The sequence below is a fragment of the Oncorhynchus tshawytscha genome, linkage group LG16, assembly GCF_018296145.1.
Source record: "Oncorhynchus tshawytscha isolate Ot180627B linkage group LG16, Otsh_v2.0, whole genome shotgun sequence".
Classification (NCBI taxonomy): Eukaryota; Metazoa; Chordata; class Actinopteri; order Salmoniformes; family Salmonidae; genus Oncorhynchus; species Oncorhynchus tshawytscha.
In genome coordinates this window covers 27250586-27271897 of record NC_056444.1, presented here as the reverse complement: position 1 = coordinate 27271897, position 21312 = coordinate 27250586, and the positions used below count along the sequence as shown (strand labels likewise).

Here is a 21312-nt window from a genome sequence, read left to right as displayed (position 1 = left end):
GAATCGACGAAAGCCGATAGTCACATGGATAGCAGCTAGCTAGCTGCGAGATCCAGGTATGAATGTCCAGAGTTAGCGGTTGAAATTCAGGGACATAGAGAGAAAAATAGGAAAATGTTCAGTTCCGAGCTGCACAAAACTGGAGATAGATTTTCGAGCTAAAGGATAGCTAGCTGATGACCACAAACCGTGGTTAGCTGAATACTAACGATTAGCCAGTAAAGAAGCCAACTAGCTTCTGATTAGCTTCTGGCTATCTTCTGGCTAGCTTCTGGATTAGCTTCTATGGAGGATTACAGATTTGAGGTAAATAATACTTTTTTTATAAATTGGCGAGGCGGGTTGCAGGAGAGTGTTTTGACGATGAGTTTATGGAGAAATATATATATATATATATAAAAGGTATGCGAAAAAAGTTATATATATATATGGGACACGACCAGACGAGGACAAAAGCCGTCTGAACTGCTATGCCATCTTGGAATACAGCCAACTCATATGGTCGCTAGCATTTAGCATAAAAATGATCAAGTGTAGATCTGGTACTAGGCTGGGGTAAAGAGTCTGAATATTGAGACGCAATGAGAGGAGCTGCTCGCTGTCCCTCTAGCAGAAATGGTGAACAGCAGCAGTCTAGCTGGTCCAGTAATGCTCCTACTTGCATTACAGCGAACACACAGCCTATTATCTGCCAAGCTAGTGGTGCTTTAACCCAGAAGAATACTAGAAGTCAACATAAGTGAGAAAGTTTTTTAAAAAAGAACTACGTTAGCAGCTCATAAATCTCGATAGCGGAGGTGCATTGCTCGGGTCCTCTGGGGCCGCAGTCCTGCTGATTACATCACCTTTGGCTTTTGACAAGGGACTAATTTCTCCAGGTGTGTGAATTCTCCAGCCAATTCTCCAGTTTGTAGTGACCTAAATTCCAGAACTAAACAAGAGCACGACAACCTCAGCCCCCCTTGACAAAACTAAGACAACATAACCAACATAAATGGGTCATAACTCCTGCAGCTCTGTCGGACGCTGGGTATGTACAGTGGAAGTCAGAAGTTTACATACACCTTAGCCAAATACATTTAAACTCAGTTGTTCACAATTCCTGACATTTAATCCTAGTAAAAATTCCCTGTCTTAGGTCAGTTAGGATCACCACTTTATTTTAAGAGTGTATAATGTCAGAATAATAGTAGAGAGAATGATTTATTTCAGCTTTTATTTCTTTCATCACATTCCCAGTGGGTCAGAAGTTTACATACACTCAATTACTATTTGGTAGCATTGCCTTTAAATTGTTTGTTTTGCCACAACTTTGGAAGTATGCTTAGGGTCATTGTCCATTTGGAAGACCCATTTGCAACCAAGCTTTAAGATCCCGACTGATGTCTTGAGATGTTGCTTCAATATATCCACATAATTTTTCTCCCTCATGATGCCATCTATTTTGTGAAGTGCACCAGTCCTTCCTGCAGCAAAGCACCCCCACAACATGATGCCGCGATTCACCGTTTGTATGGTGTTCTTCTACTTGCAAGCCTCCCCCTTTTCCCTCCAAACTTAACAATGGTCATTATGGCCAAACAGTTCCATCTTTGTTCCATCAGACCAGAGGACATTTCTCCAAAAAGTACGATCTTTGTCCCCATGTGCAGTTGCAAACTGTAGTCTGGCTTTTTTATGGCGGTTTTGGAGCAGTGGCTTCTTCCTTGCTTAGCGGCCTTTCAGGTTATGTCGATATAGGACTTGTTTTACTGTGGATATACATGTTTTTGTACCGGTTTCCTCCAGCATCTTCACAAGGTCCTTTGCTGTTGTTCTGGGATTGATTTGCACTTTTCGCACCAAAGTACGTTCATCTCTAGAAGACAGAACGCATCTCCTTTCTGAGCGTTATGACGGCTGCGTGTTTCCATGGTGTTTATACTTGCGTACTATTGTTTGTACAGATGAACGCGGTACCTTCATACGTTTGTAAATTCCTCCCAAGGATGAGCCAGACTTCTGGAGGTCTACAATCTTTTTTCTGAGGTCTTGGTTGATTTCTTTTGATTTTCCCATGATGTCAAGCAAAGAGGCACTGAGTTTGAAGGTAGGCCTTGAAATACATCCTCAGGATATTTGAGTCAATTGGAGGTGTACCTATCAGAAGCTTCTAAAGCCATGACATTTTCTGGAATTTTCCAAGCTGTTTCAAGGCAGTCAACTTAGTGTATGTAAACTTCTGACCCACTGGAAGTGAAATAATCTGTCTGTAAACAATGGTTGGGAAAATGACTTGTGTCATGCAGAAAGTAGGACTGACTGATCTGGTTACCTAGTGATGGAAGTTAATCCCGCTTCAGAATTGGCATTACTTTACAGACAAGTAAAATGCTGTTCATGTCTCCAGAGAAGGTTTAGTGTCGGCGTTTAAAAAGTGTAGTGAACCTACCCAAACAGAAAAACAAACATGCCGTAGCCAAAGACGCTTTCAAGGGGACACATACCATTATATGTGAAGAGGAGAATCGATATAGGCTATAAAATCGGTAGCCTACTGTCATTTCATATTATGAGACAAAAACTCCCCCACCCACTCCGCAACGAAGAGTAGCCTACCCTGTGTGCTCGAAAGACTGGCCCCGTCATTAGCAAAAAGAAAGAGCAGGCAGGCCAGTGCGAGGGAGAGAGAGGGGCAGGACAAAGAGATAGCGAGAGAGGGGCAGGCCAGGGCGAGGGAGAGAGAGGGGCAGGACAAAGAGATGGCGAGAGAGGGAGAGAGGGGCAGGCCAGGGCGAGGAAGAGAGAGGGGCAGGACAAAGCGATAGCGAGAGAGGGGCAGGCCAGGGCGAGGGAGAGAGAGGGGCAGGACAAAGAGATGGCGAGAGAGGGAGAGAGGGGCAGGCCAGGGCGAGGAAGAGAGAGGGGCAGGACAAAGCGATAGCGAGAGAGAGCGAGAGAGGGGCAGGCCAGGGCGAGGGAGAGAGAGGGGGGCAGGACAAAGCGATAGCGAGAGAGAGCGAGAGAGAGAGAGAGGGGGCAGGACAAAGCAGGACAAAGCGAGAGAGCGAGAGAGGGGCAGGCCAGGGCGAGGAAGAGAGAGGGGCAGGACAAAGAGATAGCGAGAGAGAGAGAGAGGGGCAGGCCAGGGCGAGGGAGAGAGAGGGGCAGGACAAAGCGATAGCGAGAGAGAGCGAGAGGAGGGGCAGGACAAAGCGATAGCGAGAGAGCAAGAGAGGGGCAGGCCAGGGCGAGGGAGAGAGAGGGGCAGGACAAAGCGATAGCGAGAGAGAGAGAGCGAGAGAGGGGCAGGCCAGGGCGAGGAAGAGAGAGGGGCAGGACAAAGCGATAGCGAGAGAGAGAGCGAGAGAGGGGCAGGCCAGGGCGAGGGAGAGAGCAGGGGGCAGGACAAAGCGATAGCGAGAGAGAGCGAGAGAGGGGCAGGCCAGGGCGAGGGAGAGAGAGGGGCAGGACAAAGCGATAGCGAGAGAGAGCGAGAGAGGGGCAGGACAAAGCGATAGCGAGAGAGCGAGAGAGGGGCAGGCCAGGGCGAGGGAGAGAGGGGCAGGACAAAGCGATAGCGAGAGAGAGCGAGAGAGGGGCAGGAGGGCGAGAGAGGGGCAGGCCAGGGCAGGAGGAAGAGAGAGGGGCAGGACAAAGCGATAGCGAGAGAGAGCGAGAGAGGGGCAGGCCAGGGCGAGGAAGAGAGAGGGGCAGGACAAAGCGATAGCGAGAGAGAGCGAGAGAGGGGCAGGGCCAGAGAGCGAGAGAGGGGCAGGCCAGGGCGAGAGAGGGGCAGGCCAGGGCGAGGGAGGGGCAGAGCGAGGGAGAGAGCGGGGCAGGACAAGAGCGAGAGAGAGCGAGAGATAGGAGGGGCAGGCCAGGGCCAGAGCGAGAGAGGAGGGGCAGGCCAGAGCGAGAGAGGAGGGGCAGGCCAGGGCGAGAATGGAGGGGCAGGCAGAACCGTGCACATACGTCTTGGTAATCTGCATTTCACCATGTTTTAATGGTCTAGCATGCCTCACAAATTTACCAAAGTAGCTTAAAGTTTGCCTGTTCCTCTCTGGCTTTATTTAAATTGCAGAGCTTTCCCTAGGACTTTATAGCCATATAGTCTAGTTAGGCTATAACACAGAAAATAATGTATTGTGATTAGGGATGCGCGATATCAGAATTGGCCGATATTCGCTAAAAATGCCAAGATCATTATCGGCCCGATGTCTAGTTGAACGCCGATGTGCATAACTGATGTCAAAGCTGACGTGCATACCTATATAAAATGTAGGTACATGACGTAATGACGCTATGTAAAATATTGCGCTATACGTGCAACACAGCATTCCTAACCTAGTCCACAATGTCTGCTGTGTGGATCGAGCAGTCAACAAGTCCAGCAGTCATTTAAAAAAATAAGAACATTTCAGCGAGACAACTCAAAGATGAAATTTGCACGTGCAAGCCAAGCACCACCACTACTATCAGTAGCACTGTCAAAGCTGTACAAAAAGTCTGCAAACACCGACCACGAATTATGTGTTTACAATACTGCGTTGGTAATAAAGCATTATTTGCTCGACCGCAACATCGACCGGTAGCTAGCTTGCTGGACCAGTAGCTAGCACCAATACAACCAGTCTGAAAACAATGACCAGTAGAACCTGCAGTCATTTTCATTATTCTCAGCAATGATTTAGGAATCCTTGTGAGTAAATATTAGCTGAGTAGCCACTTGTTGTTCGTTTATTAAAGTTGATCATTTCATGAAAATAAATAGCTAGCCAGCTACTTAACCCTGTTGCCAAAAGCTAACGTTATAAGCAGCCAGCTAACTTATTCTGTCTACAGTAGTGAGGCTCGACCGGACAGGGTTATGTTGTGAAGCTAGCCACAATAAGGATTTGGCACAGTAGTGGAATTTTCAGTTTGCCTTCAAAATAAAAAAGTACCTCTTTGAAAGTGATGCAGATGGTTACAAATTGGTGTTGTCATGCCATATTTAGACTAGATGATATTAAACAAGGTTGGAATGTGAAGCAATGAAATGGGGTATCAGGCTACTCGGTGACACCCACAGAACACAACTGTGAAGAGTTTATGCAAATATTTGCATTTTAGCTCTTATCGCGGGACTGTGACTGTGTGAAATCACCTCCCCAGTCAGCGTTTTGTGTGCATTGACATTCATATTGCCCCGTACAGCTTTACCTAAGGATTTGGGATCAATGAAATGGGGTATCAGTCTACTCAATACAAAATTTCCCCAAAGTCCTCCTCAGAGTTATCAGACTTCAAAATATCCACACAGTATTGTTTTTCCTCAGGAATAGTGTTCAATACACATAGGTTGACAATAAATGTGTCTCAATTCACAGTTGTTTCAGAGTCCCCAAATAAGAGCTACGACAATGTTCTATGGGTGTCACCGAATAGACTGATACCCGATGTCATTGATCCACAATCCATAGGGAAGGCTGTTCAGTGAAATAACTATGCCCCCAACGCAATTGTAAAGTATAATACATCCAGTGTGAGTTCAGGTTTTTGTCAAATTAACAAATTGTCTATTGTTGATTTGATATAACATTCCAACCTCATTTAGCATGATCTATTCAATTATGGCATAATTCTACTATTTGTATTCATTTGCATCACTGTCAAAGTCCACTGTTGTGGCTAATCTTTATTGTGGCTAGCTTCACATAGATGGGGCCAACCACCATTAATCAAATAAGAACCGTCTAATATATTAGGGTTATTTTAGATTATGACACCTGCTATCGAGTTAACTAGCAAACTATAGCTACTGAAACAGATGTATTTTTGCTGTGTTTATGGTGAAGAACATTGTTTGCATCCATGAGCTAGCTAGCTTTTATTTATGACCAGCACTGACAAATTTACCAGCATCATAGCATACGTTGATGAATCGTTGTGACATATGAAATACGAGTGAGTGTAATCAATGTGTAATAACTACGTAAAAAATGTATAAACGTGTTGAATTATTATGTGACTGCGCGTTATATTCAGGTCCAGATTGGTCAACAAGCTTATTTGACACGCAAAGACCCAAAAGGCGTTCCATAGTATAAGAAACCCTGGTTGAGAATGAAACGACTGAAAATGAACAATGAAACAGAACAGGAAGTAAGTGAAAGAAATTGGTTTTGATTATGTTTTACTGTGAATGGGGACATACGTAAATTCCAACAAAATAACTTTTTAGTCACTGTGGTGTGTGTGTGTGTAACCTTTATTTAACTTGGCAAGTCAGTTAAGAACAAATTCTTATTTACAATGACGGCCTACACCGGCCAAACCTGGACAACTCTGGGCGTCGCCCTATTCACGGCCGGATGTAATACAGCCTGGATTCGAACCAGGGACTGTAGTGACGCCTCTTGCACTGAGATGCAGTGACTTAGAACGCTGTGTCCATGTGTGTGTGTTAACTATTAAACTGTACTAGAATGCTTAAAAGGCAACTAAAATGTTAAATATGGGTTATCAGTATCGTTTTTTTTTGGCAAGGAAAATATCGGAATCGGCCAAAAATGTCATATCGGTACTTCACTAACTGTGATAACTTCACTGTGATTTAAATCATGTATGTGGGGGGAAAATTGTTTATGGGTTTTTCTTAACGTTACGGACCCCAACTTCACACCCCTAGTTGTAACCCGTTATGCTGGAGTGGATACACCACGGCAGTACAATAGACAATAATAAAATGCCCTGTGACATGTAGTATAACATAAGGCCTATGAAATTACATCATATCCAGCAGACAGGCTGGGTGTACGACAGATGGATTGATGGCCTAATCTAGAGACATGCTGGGAGAGAAAGAGGGAGAAAGAGAGCGATTGTAGCTTGGCGCTACAGTAGTCAGATCCCAGGAGAGAGATAAGAGCACTGGGTTGGGAGTAGTGAGTAGCAGTGACAAAGTGTCAGGACATAACTCATTGTGTCCCCATGGTTTATGTGCTTCTGGGAGTGGGACACTGGTCGACAGGCAGACAGACCCACTGGTCCTGTCCTAGTCCGTACACACACACACAGAACAGCAAGCTGCTGATTGGGAACTTTGGGCCTGCTACACTTCAAAACAGATGCAAAGTCTGAGGAAGAGACTAAAAAAAAGAGATAAAGGCATAGAAAGAGAGAAACGGGGAGGGTGGGTGAGATAGCTAGAGGACTTAGAGAAAAAAGAAGACAGAAAGAGAGGCCTTCTCTTAACGACTGCCTCTCAGCTCACCACAAATCAGTAGAGCGTAAAAACAGAGGTGTTTTCAGAGTACACTGCACACACCTGAGCCGAGTTGAGGTGTAGCCCAGTCGCCCAGAGGCAATGGTCCATCTTCAATACACAGAGAGAGCTCCTGTCAGGGAGCAGTGCATAACTCATTCCTCTTTGTGTCTGTTTAAATCAATGTCTCAGTCAGTCAGTCAGGAGAGAAAGGCCTATACAGGTAGAACTACTCTATAGGTGAAACACCAAAGCACTGCAGGGGACTGGGAGAAGTCTCTCCACAAAGCACTGCAGGGGACTGGGAGAAGTCTCTCCACAAAGCACTGCAGGGGACTGGGAGAAGTCTCTCCACTAAGCACTGCAGGGGACTGGGAGAAGTCTCTCCACAAAGCACTGCAGGGGACTAGAAGGCATGAAATTGGTTTTGATTAGCCCTATTGCACCAAATGTGTGCGAATGAAATCAGCTTGAAATACAAAAGCATAGTTTATTATACAAGGCAAAGATACCGGTGGTCTACTTAGGCTATATATTCTCTAATTGACAAAATACAATTGTCATATTGGCAGTTGACAGATTTATTTAAAACCCCCATTGAAAGAATTCACATAATAAACTAAATGTGGCATTAGGGCCCTGCATTTTGCACAATGTGACATGCCTGGATTTGAACCTTTATTAAAGCTTTTCATAATCTGAGAACCCATTAGTGTAATGGTGCATTAAATGAAGGTACATTTCTCTCGGTTTCCCACAGCAGCCATATTGGAAGGGTTGGAGAAGGGAGAACCAAAGCGCTGCTCTTCCTCCACTGCCTTCACGGTCTACGTGTTGCAAGTGTGTGTGTGTGCCTTGAAGTCAAAGGGGTGTGTCTTGTGTGTGTTTGTACAGTGTATGATGCATGCACTGTGTGTGTGTGTGTCTCAGTGAAAGGAGGAGAGAGTCTGCCAGTGAGGAAATGAGAATATGAGAGGATGGCTTGAGAGCAGGTTGCTATCACACAGGAGCTAAGTCTCCTCTCTACGCTCCCTTTCTTTCTCTGCCTGAAGCAACTAGGAGACTCTTCTCCGTTCTCTCACCAGCCAGCCTGGTTAAACGCAGGAATCGCGTCAGCCTAAATCGCTGCACTTAATGAAAATAATTCAAAAATACCTCTCAACTACAGCTCTCCCTGTGTGTGTGTGTGTGTGTGTGTGTGTGTGTGTGTGTGTGTGTGTGTGTGTGCTGAGGCAGCAGCAGCCGGGAGGGAGCAGGAGTTAATACAGAGGGCAGTGGAGGCATGATAATACACGGCTCACAGAGACACCTTACAACAGGCAGGTAGAGTAGAGTAGAGCTAGTCCTCTGGTCAATAACCACCATGGACCCACTCGGACTGCGTACAACATGCAACCATATCCTCTATGTAGTGCACCACTTCTGACTAGGGCCCATATTAGTGCACTACTTCTGACTAGGGCCCATAGGGATTTGGCCAAAAGTAGTGCACTACATAAGGGAAGAGGGTGCCTTGTGTGACACAGTCGAAGTTCCATACGTACAGTCCAGCTACTGCTCGTCTACAGCATTAAACAAAGGTGGCAATGTGCAAATTGCCAATGTCGCAAGTTTAACAGAGATGGTTCAGTGAGTGAAACACACCTGTGTGATGAGTTATAGTTACTCATTCCTTGTGTTATAATTATTTCCCCCCACCCCTCTGCATTGTTGGGAAGGGCCCATAAGTAAACATCCCTCTCCGCCTCGCCCCCTCTCTCCACACAGCCACTGACTAAATGAAGCATGGCATCACCAACCATTCAAAAGCGCATTTTGATACCGGTGAACTGCAATACACTAAAAAGGGAGTATGCACTAAAGTGTATGCATGCATATTAGGAATGTAACAATTCACAGACACATTGGTCCCCGATTCAAATGTTTAATGATACAACAGCATTGGTCTGCGGACCCTAAACCGATCCAAATGGAGCATGCATAGGTCTGGAAAACCGATTCAAACATTAAGAATCACCAGTTCTTCCGAAAATACCTCTCCTTCAGTGTCAAACTAAGCATGGAACTGTGTTGTAAGTCATTGATCTACAAGAGATTTTGCATGCCTAACAACCCTAGGGAATATTGGTAGCCTTGGCAAAGTGGCACTAGTTCGATGGTTCAGGTTTACCATCAGCAATAGTTTTGGTAGTCAAAACAATCAGTAAACCTACAGTTGAAGTCGGAAGTTTACATACACTTAGGTTGGAGTCATTAAAACTTGTTTTTCAACAACTCCACAAATTTCTTGTTAACAAACTATAGTTTTGGCAAGTCAGTTAGGACATCTACTTAGTACATGACAAGTAATTTTTCCAACAATTATTTACAGACAGATTATTTCACTATCACAAATCCAGTGGGTCAGAAGTTTACATACACTAAGTTGACTGTGCTTTGAAACAGCTTGGAAAATTCCAGAAAATGATATCATGGCTTTAGAAGCTTCTGATGGGCTAATTGACATCATTTGTGTCAATTGGAGGTGTACCTGTGGATGTATATCAAGGCCTACCTTCAAACTCAGTGCCTCTTCGCTTGACATCATGGGAAAATCAAAATCCAAAGTTGTGGCAAAATGGCTTAAGGACAACAAAGTCAAGGTATTGGAGTGGCCATCACAAAGCCCTGACCTCAATCCAATAGAAAATATGTGGGCAGAACTGAAAAAGCGTGTGCGAGCAAGGAGGCCTACAAACCTGACTCAGTTACACCAGCTCTGTTAGGGGGAATGGGACAAAATTCACCCAACTTATTGTGGGAAGCTAGTGGAAGGCTACCCAAAACATTTGACCCAAGTTAAACAATTTAAAGGCAATGCTACCAAATACTAATTGAGTGTATGTAAACTTCTGACCCACTGGGAATGTGATGAAAGAAATCATTCTTTCTACTATTATTCTGACATTTCACATTCTTAAAATAAAGTGGTGATCCTAACTGACCTAAGACATGGAATTTTTACTAGGATTAAATGTCAGGAATTGTGAAAAACTGAGTTTCAATGTATTTGGCTAAGGTGTATGTAAACTTCCGACTTCAACTGTATATGGACCTTTTCAGATACACAGGGTAACGTCACTATGCCCATGTTTGAGCGCTGACCAATGCAAGGTAGGCGGCCTGTTCCTGATCTTGCACATTAACAGTACCCGCAAAACACCAGTCTCAACATCAACAGTGAAGAGGCGACTCCAGGTTGCTGGCCTTCTAGGCAGAGTTCCTCTGTCCAGTGTCTGTTCTTTTGCCCATCTTAATCCTTTTTATTGGCCAGTCTGCGATATGGCTTTTTCTTTGCAACTCTGCCTAGAAGGCCAGCATCCCGGAGTCCCCTCTTCACTGTTGACGTTGAGACTGGTGTTTTGCGGGTATTATTTAATGAAGCTGCCAGTTGAGGACTTGTGAGGCATCTGTTTCTCAAACTAGACACTAATGTACTTGCCCTCTTGCTAAGTTGTGCACCGGGTCCTTCCACTCCTCTTTCTATTCTGGTTAGGGCCCGTTTGCGCTGTTCTGTGAAGGGACTAGTACACAGCGCTGTACAAGATCTTCAGTTTCTTGGCAATTTCCTCACGTGGAATAGCCTTCATTTCTCAGAACAAGAATAGACTGACGAGTTTCAGAAGAAAGTTCTTTGTTTCTGGCCATTTTGAGCTTGTAATCGAACCTACAAATGTTGATGCTCCAGATACTCAGCTAGTCTAAAGAAGGCCAATTTTATTGCTTCTTTAAATCAGGACAACAGTTTTCAGCTGTGCAAACATAATTGCAAAAGGGGTTTCTAATGATCAATTAGCCTTTCAAAATTATAAACTTGGATTAGCTAACACAACGTGCCATTGGAACACAGGAGTGATGGTTGCTGATAATGGGCCTATGTACGCCTATGTAGATATTCCATAAAAAATCTGCCGTTTCCAGCTACAATAGTCATTTACAACATTAACAATGTCTACACTGTATTTCTGATCAATTTGATGTTATTTTAATGGACTATTTTTTTGCTTTTCTTTCAATATCAAGGACATTTCTAAGTGTCCCCAAATGTTTGAACGGTAGTGTATCGAGATACGTATCCTCTAGAAAGGGAAAGACTCACATCCCAAATCAAATTACATTTTATTTGTCACATACACATGGTTAGCAGATGTTAATGCGAGTGTAGCGAAATGCTTGTGCTTCTAGTTCCGACAATGCAGTAATAACCAATGAGTAATCTAACCTAACAATTCCACAACTACTACCTTATAGACACAAGTATAAGGGGATAAAGAATATGTACATAAAGATATAGGAATGAGTGATGGTACAGAGCGGCATAGGCAAGATGCAGTAGATGGTATAGAGTACCGTGTATACATATGAGCTGAGTAATGTAGGGTATATAAACATAAAGTGGCATAGTTTAAAGTGGCTAGTGATACATGTATTACATAAAGATGGCAAGATGCAGTAGATGATATAGAGTACAGTATATACATATGAGATGAGTAATGTAGGGTATGTAACAGTCTGTAACAGTTAACAGTCTGATGGCCTTGAGATTGAAAAACAGCTTCTGTCTCTCGGTCCCTGCTTTGATGCACCTGTAGTGACCTCGCCTTCTGGATGATAGCGGGGTGAACAGGCAGTGGCTCGGGTGGTTGTTGTCCTTGATGATCTTCATGGCCTTCCTGTGACATCGGGTGGTGTAGGTGTCCTGGAGGGCAGGTAGTTTGCCCCCGGTGATGCGTTGTGCAGACCTCACTACCCTCTGGAGAGCCTTACGGTTGTGGGCGGAGCAGTTGCCGTACCAGGCGGTGATACAGCCCGAGAGGATGCTCTCGATTGTGCATCTGTAGAAGTTTGAGTGCTTTTGGTGACAAGCCAAATTTCTTCAGCCTCCTGAGGTTGAAGAGGCGCTGCTGCGCCTTCTTCACGACGCTGTCTGTGTGGATGGACCATTTCAGTTTTTCCGTGATGTGTACGCCGAGGAACTTAAAACTTGCTACCCTCTCCACTACTGTTCCATCGATGTGGATAGGGGGGTGCTCCCTCTGCTGTTTCCTGAAGTCCACAATCATCTCCTTTGTTTTGTTGATGTTGAGTGTGAGGTTATTTTCCTGACAACACACTGAGGGCCCTCGGAGTGTGGTGTGCAAATATACGATGTGCATTTATCAAGAGTCAACTGTAGTCCACCTTCAAACTGTCTGGGAACGGTTGGTTTCAGCCTCCATTAGAGAAAGTGCATACAGGCTGAATGAATGACTGTCATTCAGATTCAACATTTTAAAAATGGTCTAGTACAGGGTTCACCAATATATTTTAAAAAACAGACCACGGCTGAATGTAACTGGGGACCACTGGTCTAGTAGGACAATAACTGGGTGTATAGTACTGGCTATATGCAATCTACTGTACAATGGAAAATAGAGAATATGACTGACACCATGTTATGGATTTATAAGCATAGTTATAGGCTATAGGCATGCACATCATGCTAGTGTCCATATGAAAGGGCACGTCAGCCCCGAGAGCATATCCATGGAAACAAGTTAGGCTGTGAGCGTATAATATAAAAGCCAGGAAGCCCTTTATTTAAACATAAATGCAAATGACATTATTTTAATATATTGATGACAACTTGGGAAATTACGTGCACATTTTGCCCCACACAGAATAGGCTACTGCATTTCATTTCCCCTAATAAACCTAAAGTAAAAGGACACTTGAATTTTTATTTAACCAGGCAAGTCAGTTAAGAACAAATTCTTATTTTCAATGACGGCCTAGGAACAGTGGGTTAACTGCCTGTTCAGGGGCAGAACGACAGATTTTGTACCTTGTCAGCTCGGGGATTTGAACTTGCAACCTTTCGGTTATTAGTCCAATGTTCTAACCACTAGGCTACCCTGCCGCCCCTACGCTGAACAAAAATATAAATGCAACATGGAAACTGTTGGTCCTATGTTTCATGAGCTGAAAAGACCCCAGAAAGGTTCCAATACTCACAAAAAGCTTATTTCTCTATTTTGTTCACAAATGTGTTTACATCCCTGTTAGTGAGCATTCTCCTTTGCCAAGATTATCCTGACAGGTGTGACATATCAAGAAGCTGATTAAACAGCATGGTCATACACAGGTTAACCTTGTGCTGTGGACAATAAAAGGCCACTAAATTTTACAGTTGTCACAACAGAATGCCACAGATTTCTCAAGTTGAGGGAGCGTGCAATTGGCATGCTGACTGCAGGAATTTCCACCAGAGCTGTTGCAAGAACATTGTATGTTCATTGCTTTACCATAAGCCACGACCCAACATACATTTTGAGAATTTGGCAGGATGTCCCACAGACCTCACAACCGCAGACCACATCTATGGCGTTGTGTGTGCAAGCGGTTAGCTGATGTCAACGTTGTGAACAGAGTTCCCCATGTTGGCGATGGGGTTATGGTATGGGCAGGCATAAGCTAGACAACGAACACAAACGCATTTTACCCAGGGCAATTTGAATGCACAGAGATACCGTGATGAGGAACTCAGACCCATTGTCGTGCATTCATCTACTTCCATCACCTCATGTTTCAGCATGATAATGCACTGCCCCAAAATGTCCCAGTTCTTCCATGGCCTGCATTGTCACCAGACATGTCACCCATTGAGCATGTTTGGGATGCTCTGGATTGAAGTGTATGACATGTTCCAGTTCCGGCCAAAATCCATGAAGAAGTAAATTCATTAGGCCCGAATCCTCATAACAGAGCAGTGGGACAACATTCCACAGGTCACAATCAACAGCCTGATCAACTATGTGAAGAAGATGTGTCACACTGCATGAGGAAAAACAATGGTCACACCAGATAATGATACTGGTTCTGATCCATGCCTATACTTTTTTTAAAGGTATATGTGACCTACAGATGCATATCTGTATTCCCAGTCATGTGAAATCCATAGATTCGGGCAAAATTAATTTACTTCCTCATATGAGCTGTAACTCAGTAAAATCAATGAATTTGTTGCATGTTGCCCTCTTTGTTCAGTATAGTTTGATGGGCAAAAAAAGCATATCTACATACAGTGGAACTGCCCCATCTGTATCCTATACATTGTAGAATATGCCCACTTTGAAGGCTGCTATGATATGTGCATTGCAACTGTAATGAAGATATGTTGTTACCTATATATGGGTGGTCCCTGAAGTGTTATTCTGGAATACATATTTCATGCTCCTCATTCAAAAGGAGGAATGGCAAGTGTGTTCATTTAGCATCTACTGCCTAGCCAAACAGTAGCAGAGTCCACATGGACTATAATAAATAGTGATAAGAGTTTGGTTATAGAGCCTGTGGCCTTTATGTCTCTGCTGGTGATCATTTGCTTATTTGAAGGTAAAATGTTGCTGTGGAATGAACAATGTGATGATGAAACAGAACCAAACTTTGGTAACAACCTAAAATGTTAACAAAGTTCCTTTCTTTTCAGCATCACATTTTACATTCCAAAGCAATATTTCACCTTCAAAAAAGTTCCATCCTGAAAGAAACCACAAGGGCCACACAAGGACCTGGAGTTCTGGTATTATGGCTTTGAATATGGCTTTGAATGCTGCACATCAACACCCCTAATGTCAACATGAGAATGACATAGCTAGTCAATGATCCATAGGATCGTGTGGCTAGGGTTGGAAGGAAACAGTTTTATCTTATGTAGAATAGCTTTTAGAAGTATTGCACAGCAGACCACCCGGTAAGTGCACTATGAGACTTGGGTATAGGTAGCACTTCAATATCTCTAATGTTGTGTGGAGGAATGTAGCAAGAATGCTTCATACGTTTTGATGTGCAAAAGTGTTGCATGCGTGCATGGTATCTTACCAGACGAATGGTCAACGGGTCCACCGCCGTTAGTAAAGACTGCAGAATACAGCTCAGGGTACGTCTTCTCCAAGGCCACACACAGTTCGAGGAAATGGTCGCTTTCCTTGTTCACAAGCATCTTCAAAAGCTGGTCCACTTTCTCCGCGCTGGAAGAGCAGTTTTGGTCCAGTTCGAAGCGGTCGAGCTGGCTTAGAGTACCGGAGAGTATCAGCAACTCTATCAGCCGGTCTGCGTCAGTTATTGAGTCCAGCAAGTTTTGGTGGCATTGGTCTAACAACTCTTTGTGCTTTGGCTCCATTGCCGTTCGCTTTAGTTCGGTAGCTAACTAGCTAACGTTAGCAGACTGGTTAGCTAACGTATCCTTGGCTTTATTTCTCCAAAATGACCCCCCCTGCCCGATAAGCGAACAAGGAACTAACTTCCTAATTGTCACTTGTATGAATTCAGCAGAACAGCCATGACATAGAATGGCATGGGACCGCAATTTTTTAGAACAAATAGGAAAAGGCACACGAAGCCATATTTGTTGCCTACTGTTGACTGCACTAAACAGCCATACATTTTCCCAGGTTACTTACGTTTGGCAACTTCATCCAGTTTTGCGTTATTCCGACAAAAACCCTGCCCTAACACATGAGCTTTTTCCAAAGAGTCATTTATTTCATGCACTAAACCAACTCAAGTGCTAGGAAAACTACCGTAACTCTCTCGCCGTTCCCCAGCTATACTGTATCCTGCGCAATGTCTGGGCTGTTCAGCAGCTGCTGCTGCCTGCTGTCAATCAAATTCCCATACAATGCCATGTAAAGTAAAACGGGGCGGGCCTTACCCCAAGACACACCTGATTTTTCAATGGGCGTACGTTCTGAAAACCTAGGCGGAAAAGATGAGAATGGATTCAAAAAAATGCATAAAAATGTTGTAGCATAAATACATTCTAGAAGAGGCAGTAATGACAACCAGCTCAGCAAACATTGTTGTAGCCAATTAAAACATTTTTGGTATCCAACATATATCAATTTTGGTGAGATGAAGAGGAGATTTTCACTGTACTTGTGCACGTGACATTAAAACTTAAAATTGAAACTGAAGAGATGTTTTATTATGTTTATATGAATATAAATTAATATGTTTAGATTAATTAAAATCGTTGAATATATTAATTCATCTGGTTTTGTTGTGAAAAAAACATGTTTAATTACACAGCAATATACACAGCGCACAAAACATTAGGAACACCTGCTCTTTCCATGACATAGACGAACAAGGTGAATCCATGTGAAAGCTATGATCCCTTATTGATGTCACCTGTTACATACACTTCAATCAGAGTAGATGAAGGGGAGGAGACAGGTTAAAAATATATATTTTTAAGTCTTGAGACATATGGATTGTGGATGTGTGCCATTCAGAGGGTGAATGGGCAAGACAAATATTTAAGTGCCTTTGAACTGGGTATGGTAGTAGGTGCCAGGCACACCGGTTTGAGTGTGTCAAGAATTGCAACGCTGCTGGGTTTTTCATGCTCAACAGTTTTACGTGCGTATCAAGAATGGTCCACCACCCAAAGGACATCCAGCCAACTTGACACAACTGTGGGAAGCATTGGAGTCAACATGGGCCAGTATCCGTGTGGAATGTTTTTGACGCCTTGTAGAGTCCATGCACCAACAAATTGAGGCTGTTCTGAGGGCAAAAGGGGTGCAATCAATATTAGGAAGGTGTTTCTAATGTTTTGTCAACATATGTATACATGTGATACTGAATGAAACATTCTTACCAGTGTGCCAACTGTACTGAGACATTTCTCAGTCTCTGTGCAGCCAAAATTAATTGAAGGGAGGCGGCAACCAAGAAGATGAATAATGCCATCACTAACACAGAGAGGCTGCTGCCTTCATACAGACTTGAAATCATTGGCCACTAATGGATCACTCGTCACTTTATTAATATTGCCACTTTAATAATGATGTTAACATGTCTAGCATTACTCATCCCATATGTATATACTATATTTTAAACCATCTATAGCACCTTGCCTATGCCGCTTAGTCATTGCTCATCCATATATTTATATGTGCATAGTCTTGTTCCATTCCTTTACTTAGATTTGTGTGTATTAGGTAATTGTTGTGGCATTGTTAGATGACTTGTTGATATTGCTGCACTGTCAGAACTAGAAGCACAAGCATTTCGCTACACTCGCAACAATATCTGCTAACCATGTGTATGTGACCAATCAAATTTGATTTGATTTGATTTGATTTTTTTTTTTCACCTTTATTTAACCAGGTAAGCTAGTTGAGAACAAGTTCTCATTTGCAACTGCGACCTGGCCAAGATAAAGCATAGCAGTTTGACGCATACAACAACACAGAGTTACACATGGAATGAACAAAACATACAGTCAATAGTACAGTAGAAAAAAAAGAAAACCAAATCAAAATACAGTGTGTGCAAATTAGGTCAAATAACGGAGTTAAGGCAATAAATAGGCCAAGGTGGCGAAGTAATTACAAATTGGCAATAAACACTGGAATGGTAGATGTGCAAAAGATGGTTGTGCAAGTAGAGATACTGTGGTGCAAAAGGAGCAAAATAAATAAATACAGTATGGGAATGAGGTAGATAGATGGGCTGTATACAGATGGGCTATGAACAGGTGCAGTGATCTGTGAGCTGCTCTGACAGCTGGTTCCTACAGCTAGTGAGGGAGATGGGAATCTCCTGCTTCAGTGGTTTTGCAGTTCGTTCCAGTCAGTGGCAGCAGAGAACTGGAAGGAAAGGCAACCAAAGGAGGTATTGGCTTTGGTGGTGACCAGTGAGATATACCTGCTGGAGCATGTGCTACGAGTGGGTGCTGCTATGGTGACCACCGAGCTGAGATAGGGCGGGGCTTTACCTAGCAGAGACTTGTAGATAACCTGTAGCCAGTAGGGTTGGTGACGAGTATGAAGCGAGGGCCAGCCAACGAGAGCATACAGGTCTCAGTGGTGGGTAGTATATGGGGCTTTGGTGACAAAACGGATGGCACTGTGATAGACTACATCCAGTTTGCTGAGAAGAGTGTTGGAGGCTATTTTATAGATGACATCGCCAAAGTCAAGGATCGGTAGGATGGTCAGTTTTACGAGGGTATGTTTGGCAGCATGAGTGAAGGAAGCTTTGTTGCGAAATGGGAAGCCGATTCTAGATTACATTTTTGATTGGAGTTGCTTAATGTGAGTCTGGAAGGAGAGTTTACAGTCTAGCCAGACACCTAGGTATTTGTAGTTGTCCACGTATTCTAAGTCAGAGCCGTCCAGAGTAGTGATGCTGGATGGGCGGGCAGGTGCGGGCAATGATCGGTTGAATAGCATGCATTTAGTTTTATTTGCGTTTAAGAGCAGTTGGAGGCCACGGAAGGAGAGTTGTATGGCATTGAAGCTCATCTGGAGGTTAGTTAACACAGTGTCCAAAGAAGGGCCAGAAGTATACAGAATGGTGTCGTCTGTATAGAGGTGGATTAGAGCATCACCAGCAGCAAGAGCGACATCATTGATGTATACAGAGAAGAGAGTCGGCCCGAGAACTGAACCCTGTGGCACCTCCATAGAGACTGCCAGAGGTCCGGACAACAGGCCCTCCGATTTGACACACTGAGCTCTATCAGAGAAGTAGTTGGTGAACCAGGCGAGGCAATCATTTGAGAAACCAAGGCTGTTGCGTCTGCCAATAAGAATGTGGTGATTGACAGAGTCGAAAGCCTTGGCCAGGTCGATGAATACGGCTGCACAGTAATGTCTCTTATCGATGGCGGTTATGATATCGTCAAGGACCTTGAGCGTGGCTGAGGTGCACCCATGACCAGCTTGGAAACCAGATTACATAGTGGAGAAGGTACGATGTGATTCAAAATGGTCAGTAATCTTTTTGTTAACTTTGCTTTCGAAGACCTTAGAGATGCAGGGTAGGATAGATATAGGTCTGTAGCAGTTTGGGTCTAGAGTGTCTCCCCCTTTGAAGAGGGGGATGACCGCGGCAGCTTTCCAATCTTTGGGAATCTCAGACGATACGAAAGAGAGGTTGAACAGGCTAGTAATAGGGGTTGCAACAATTTCAGCAGATAATTTTAGACAGAGAGGGTCCAGATTGTCTAGCCCGGCTGATTTGTAGGGGTCCAGATTTTGCAGCTCTTTCAGAACATCAGCTATCTGGATTTGGGTAACAGAGAAATGGTGGGGGCTTTGGTGGGTTGCTGTGGAGGGTGCCAGGCAGTTGACCGGGGTAGGGGTAGCCATGTGGAAAGCATGGCCAGCCGTAGAGAAATGCTTATTGAAATTCTCAATTATAGTGGATTTATCGGTGGTGACAGTGTTTCCTAGCCTCAGAGCAGTGGGCAGCTGGGAGGAGGTGCTCTTATTCTCCATGGACTTTACAGTGTCCCAGATCTTTTTTGAGTTAGTACTACAGGATGCAAATTTCTGTTTGAAAAAGCTTGCCTTAGCTTTTCTAACTGCCTGTATATATTTGTTCCTAACTTCCCTGAAAAGTTGCATATCACGGGGGATATTCGATGCTAATGCAGAACGCCACAGGATGTTTTTGTGCTGGTCAAGGGCAGACAGGTCTGGCGTGAACTAAGGACTATATCTATTCCTACTATATCTATTCCAATTTTTTTTGAGAGGGGCATGCTTATTTAAGATGGTGGGGAAGGCACTTTTAAAGAATAGCCAGGCATCATCTACTGACGGGATGAGGTCAATGTCGTTCCAGGATACCCCGGCCAGGTCGATTAGAAAGGCCTGCTCGCAGAAGTGTTTCAAGGAGCGTTTGACAGTGATGAGGGGTGGTCGTTTGCTCGCAGACCCATTACGGATGCAGGCAATGAGGCAGTGATCGCTGAGATCTTGGTTGAAAATAGCAGAGGTGTATTTGGAGGGTGAGTTAGGTTGTTTGGAGGGTGATTTACCATGTTGGTTGTGAATAAGATCAAATAGTCACTGAGTAGCAGGCCTGGAGTGGAATCATTAGTCCAAACAGTTAAACAATAGTTTCTATTGGACAAATTCAGTAAAGTCCCTTGACATTTAGTTTGCTTCCATTTAAGAAACAATTTGGGGTGCTTATATTTGTCCTGTTTCAATGCATTTACAAGTGGGGAACCTGTACAAGCATGAGGTGTGAAATGAAAATGTTTTTCTTTTGCATATCCTGAGAGAGTGAGGTCAGAGCCAGGGATCAGCCATTATTGGCAGTCTCGACAGCCTTGGTTTCTCAAATGATTTCCTCGCCTGGTTTACCAACTACTTCTCTGATAGAGTTCAGTGTGTCATATCGGAGGGCCTATTGTCTGGACCTCTGACAGTCTCTATGGGTGTGCCACAGGGTTCAATTCTCGGGCCAACTCTCTTTTCTGTATACATCAATGATGTTGCTCTTGCTGCTGGTGATTCTCTGATCCACCTCTACGCAGACGACACCATTCTGTATACTTCTGGCCCCTCCTTGGACACTGTGTTAACTAACCTCCAGACGACCTTCAATGCCATACAACTCTCCTTCTGTGGCCTCCAACTGCTCTTAAACGCAAGTAAAACTAAATGCATGCTTTTCAATCGATCGCTGCCCGCACCTGCTCGCCCGTCCAGCATCACTACTCTGGATGGCTCTGACTTAGAATACATGGACAACTACAAATACCTGGGTGTCTGGTTAGACTGTAAACTCTCCTTCCAGACTCACATTAAGCATATCCAATCCAAAATTAAATCTAGAATCGGATTCCTATATCGCAACAAAACATCCTTCACTCATGCTGCCAAACATACCCTCGTAAAACTGACCATCCTACCGATCCTCGACTTTGGTGGTGTCGTCTATAAAATAGCCTCCAACACTCTACTCAACAAACTGGATGCAGTCTATCACAGTGCCATCCATTTTGTCACCAAAGCCCCATACACAACCCACCATTGCGACCTGTACGCTCTCGTTGGTTGGCCCTCGCTTCATACTCGTCGCCAAACCCACTGGCTACAGGTTATCTACAAGTCTCTGCTAGGTAAAGTCCCGCCTTATCTCAGCTCACTGGTCACCATAGCAGCACCCACTCGTAGCACGTGCTCCAGCAGGTATATCTCACTAGTCACCCCAAAGCCAATTTCTCCTTTGGTCATCTTTCCTTCCAGTTCTCTGCT

The 21312-nt window shown here is 44.0% G+C and overlaps 1 protein-coding gene across 4 annotated transcripts in view; it reads right to left on the bottom strand.

The window, feature by feature from the left end:
- LOC112253181 (disks large homolog 5) overlaps positions 1–15920 on the bottom strand; it is a 102690-nt gene extending 86770 nt beyond the window's left edge. For 2 of the 4 annotated variants that reach the window (XM_024425174.2, XM_024425175.2), the window contains exon 1: positions 15128–15919. In XM_024425174.2, the coding sequence (XP_024280942.1) occupies positions 15128–15428 (301 nt within the window). In that variant the 5' untranslated portion in view covers positions 15429–15919. Of the gene's footprint in view, positions 1–15127 lie in introns of all 4 variants that reach the window. The other 2 variants (XM_024425178.2, XM_024425176.2) reach the window with 2 other exon arrangements.
- Positions 15921–21312: the final 5392 nt, after the last annotated feature.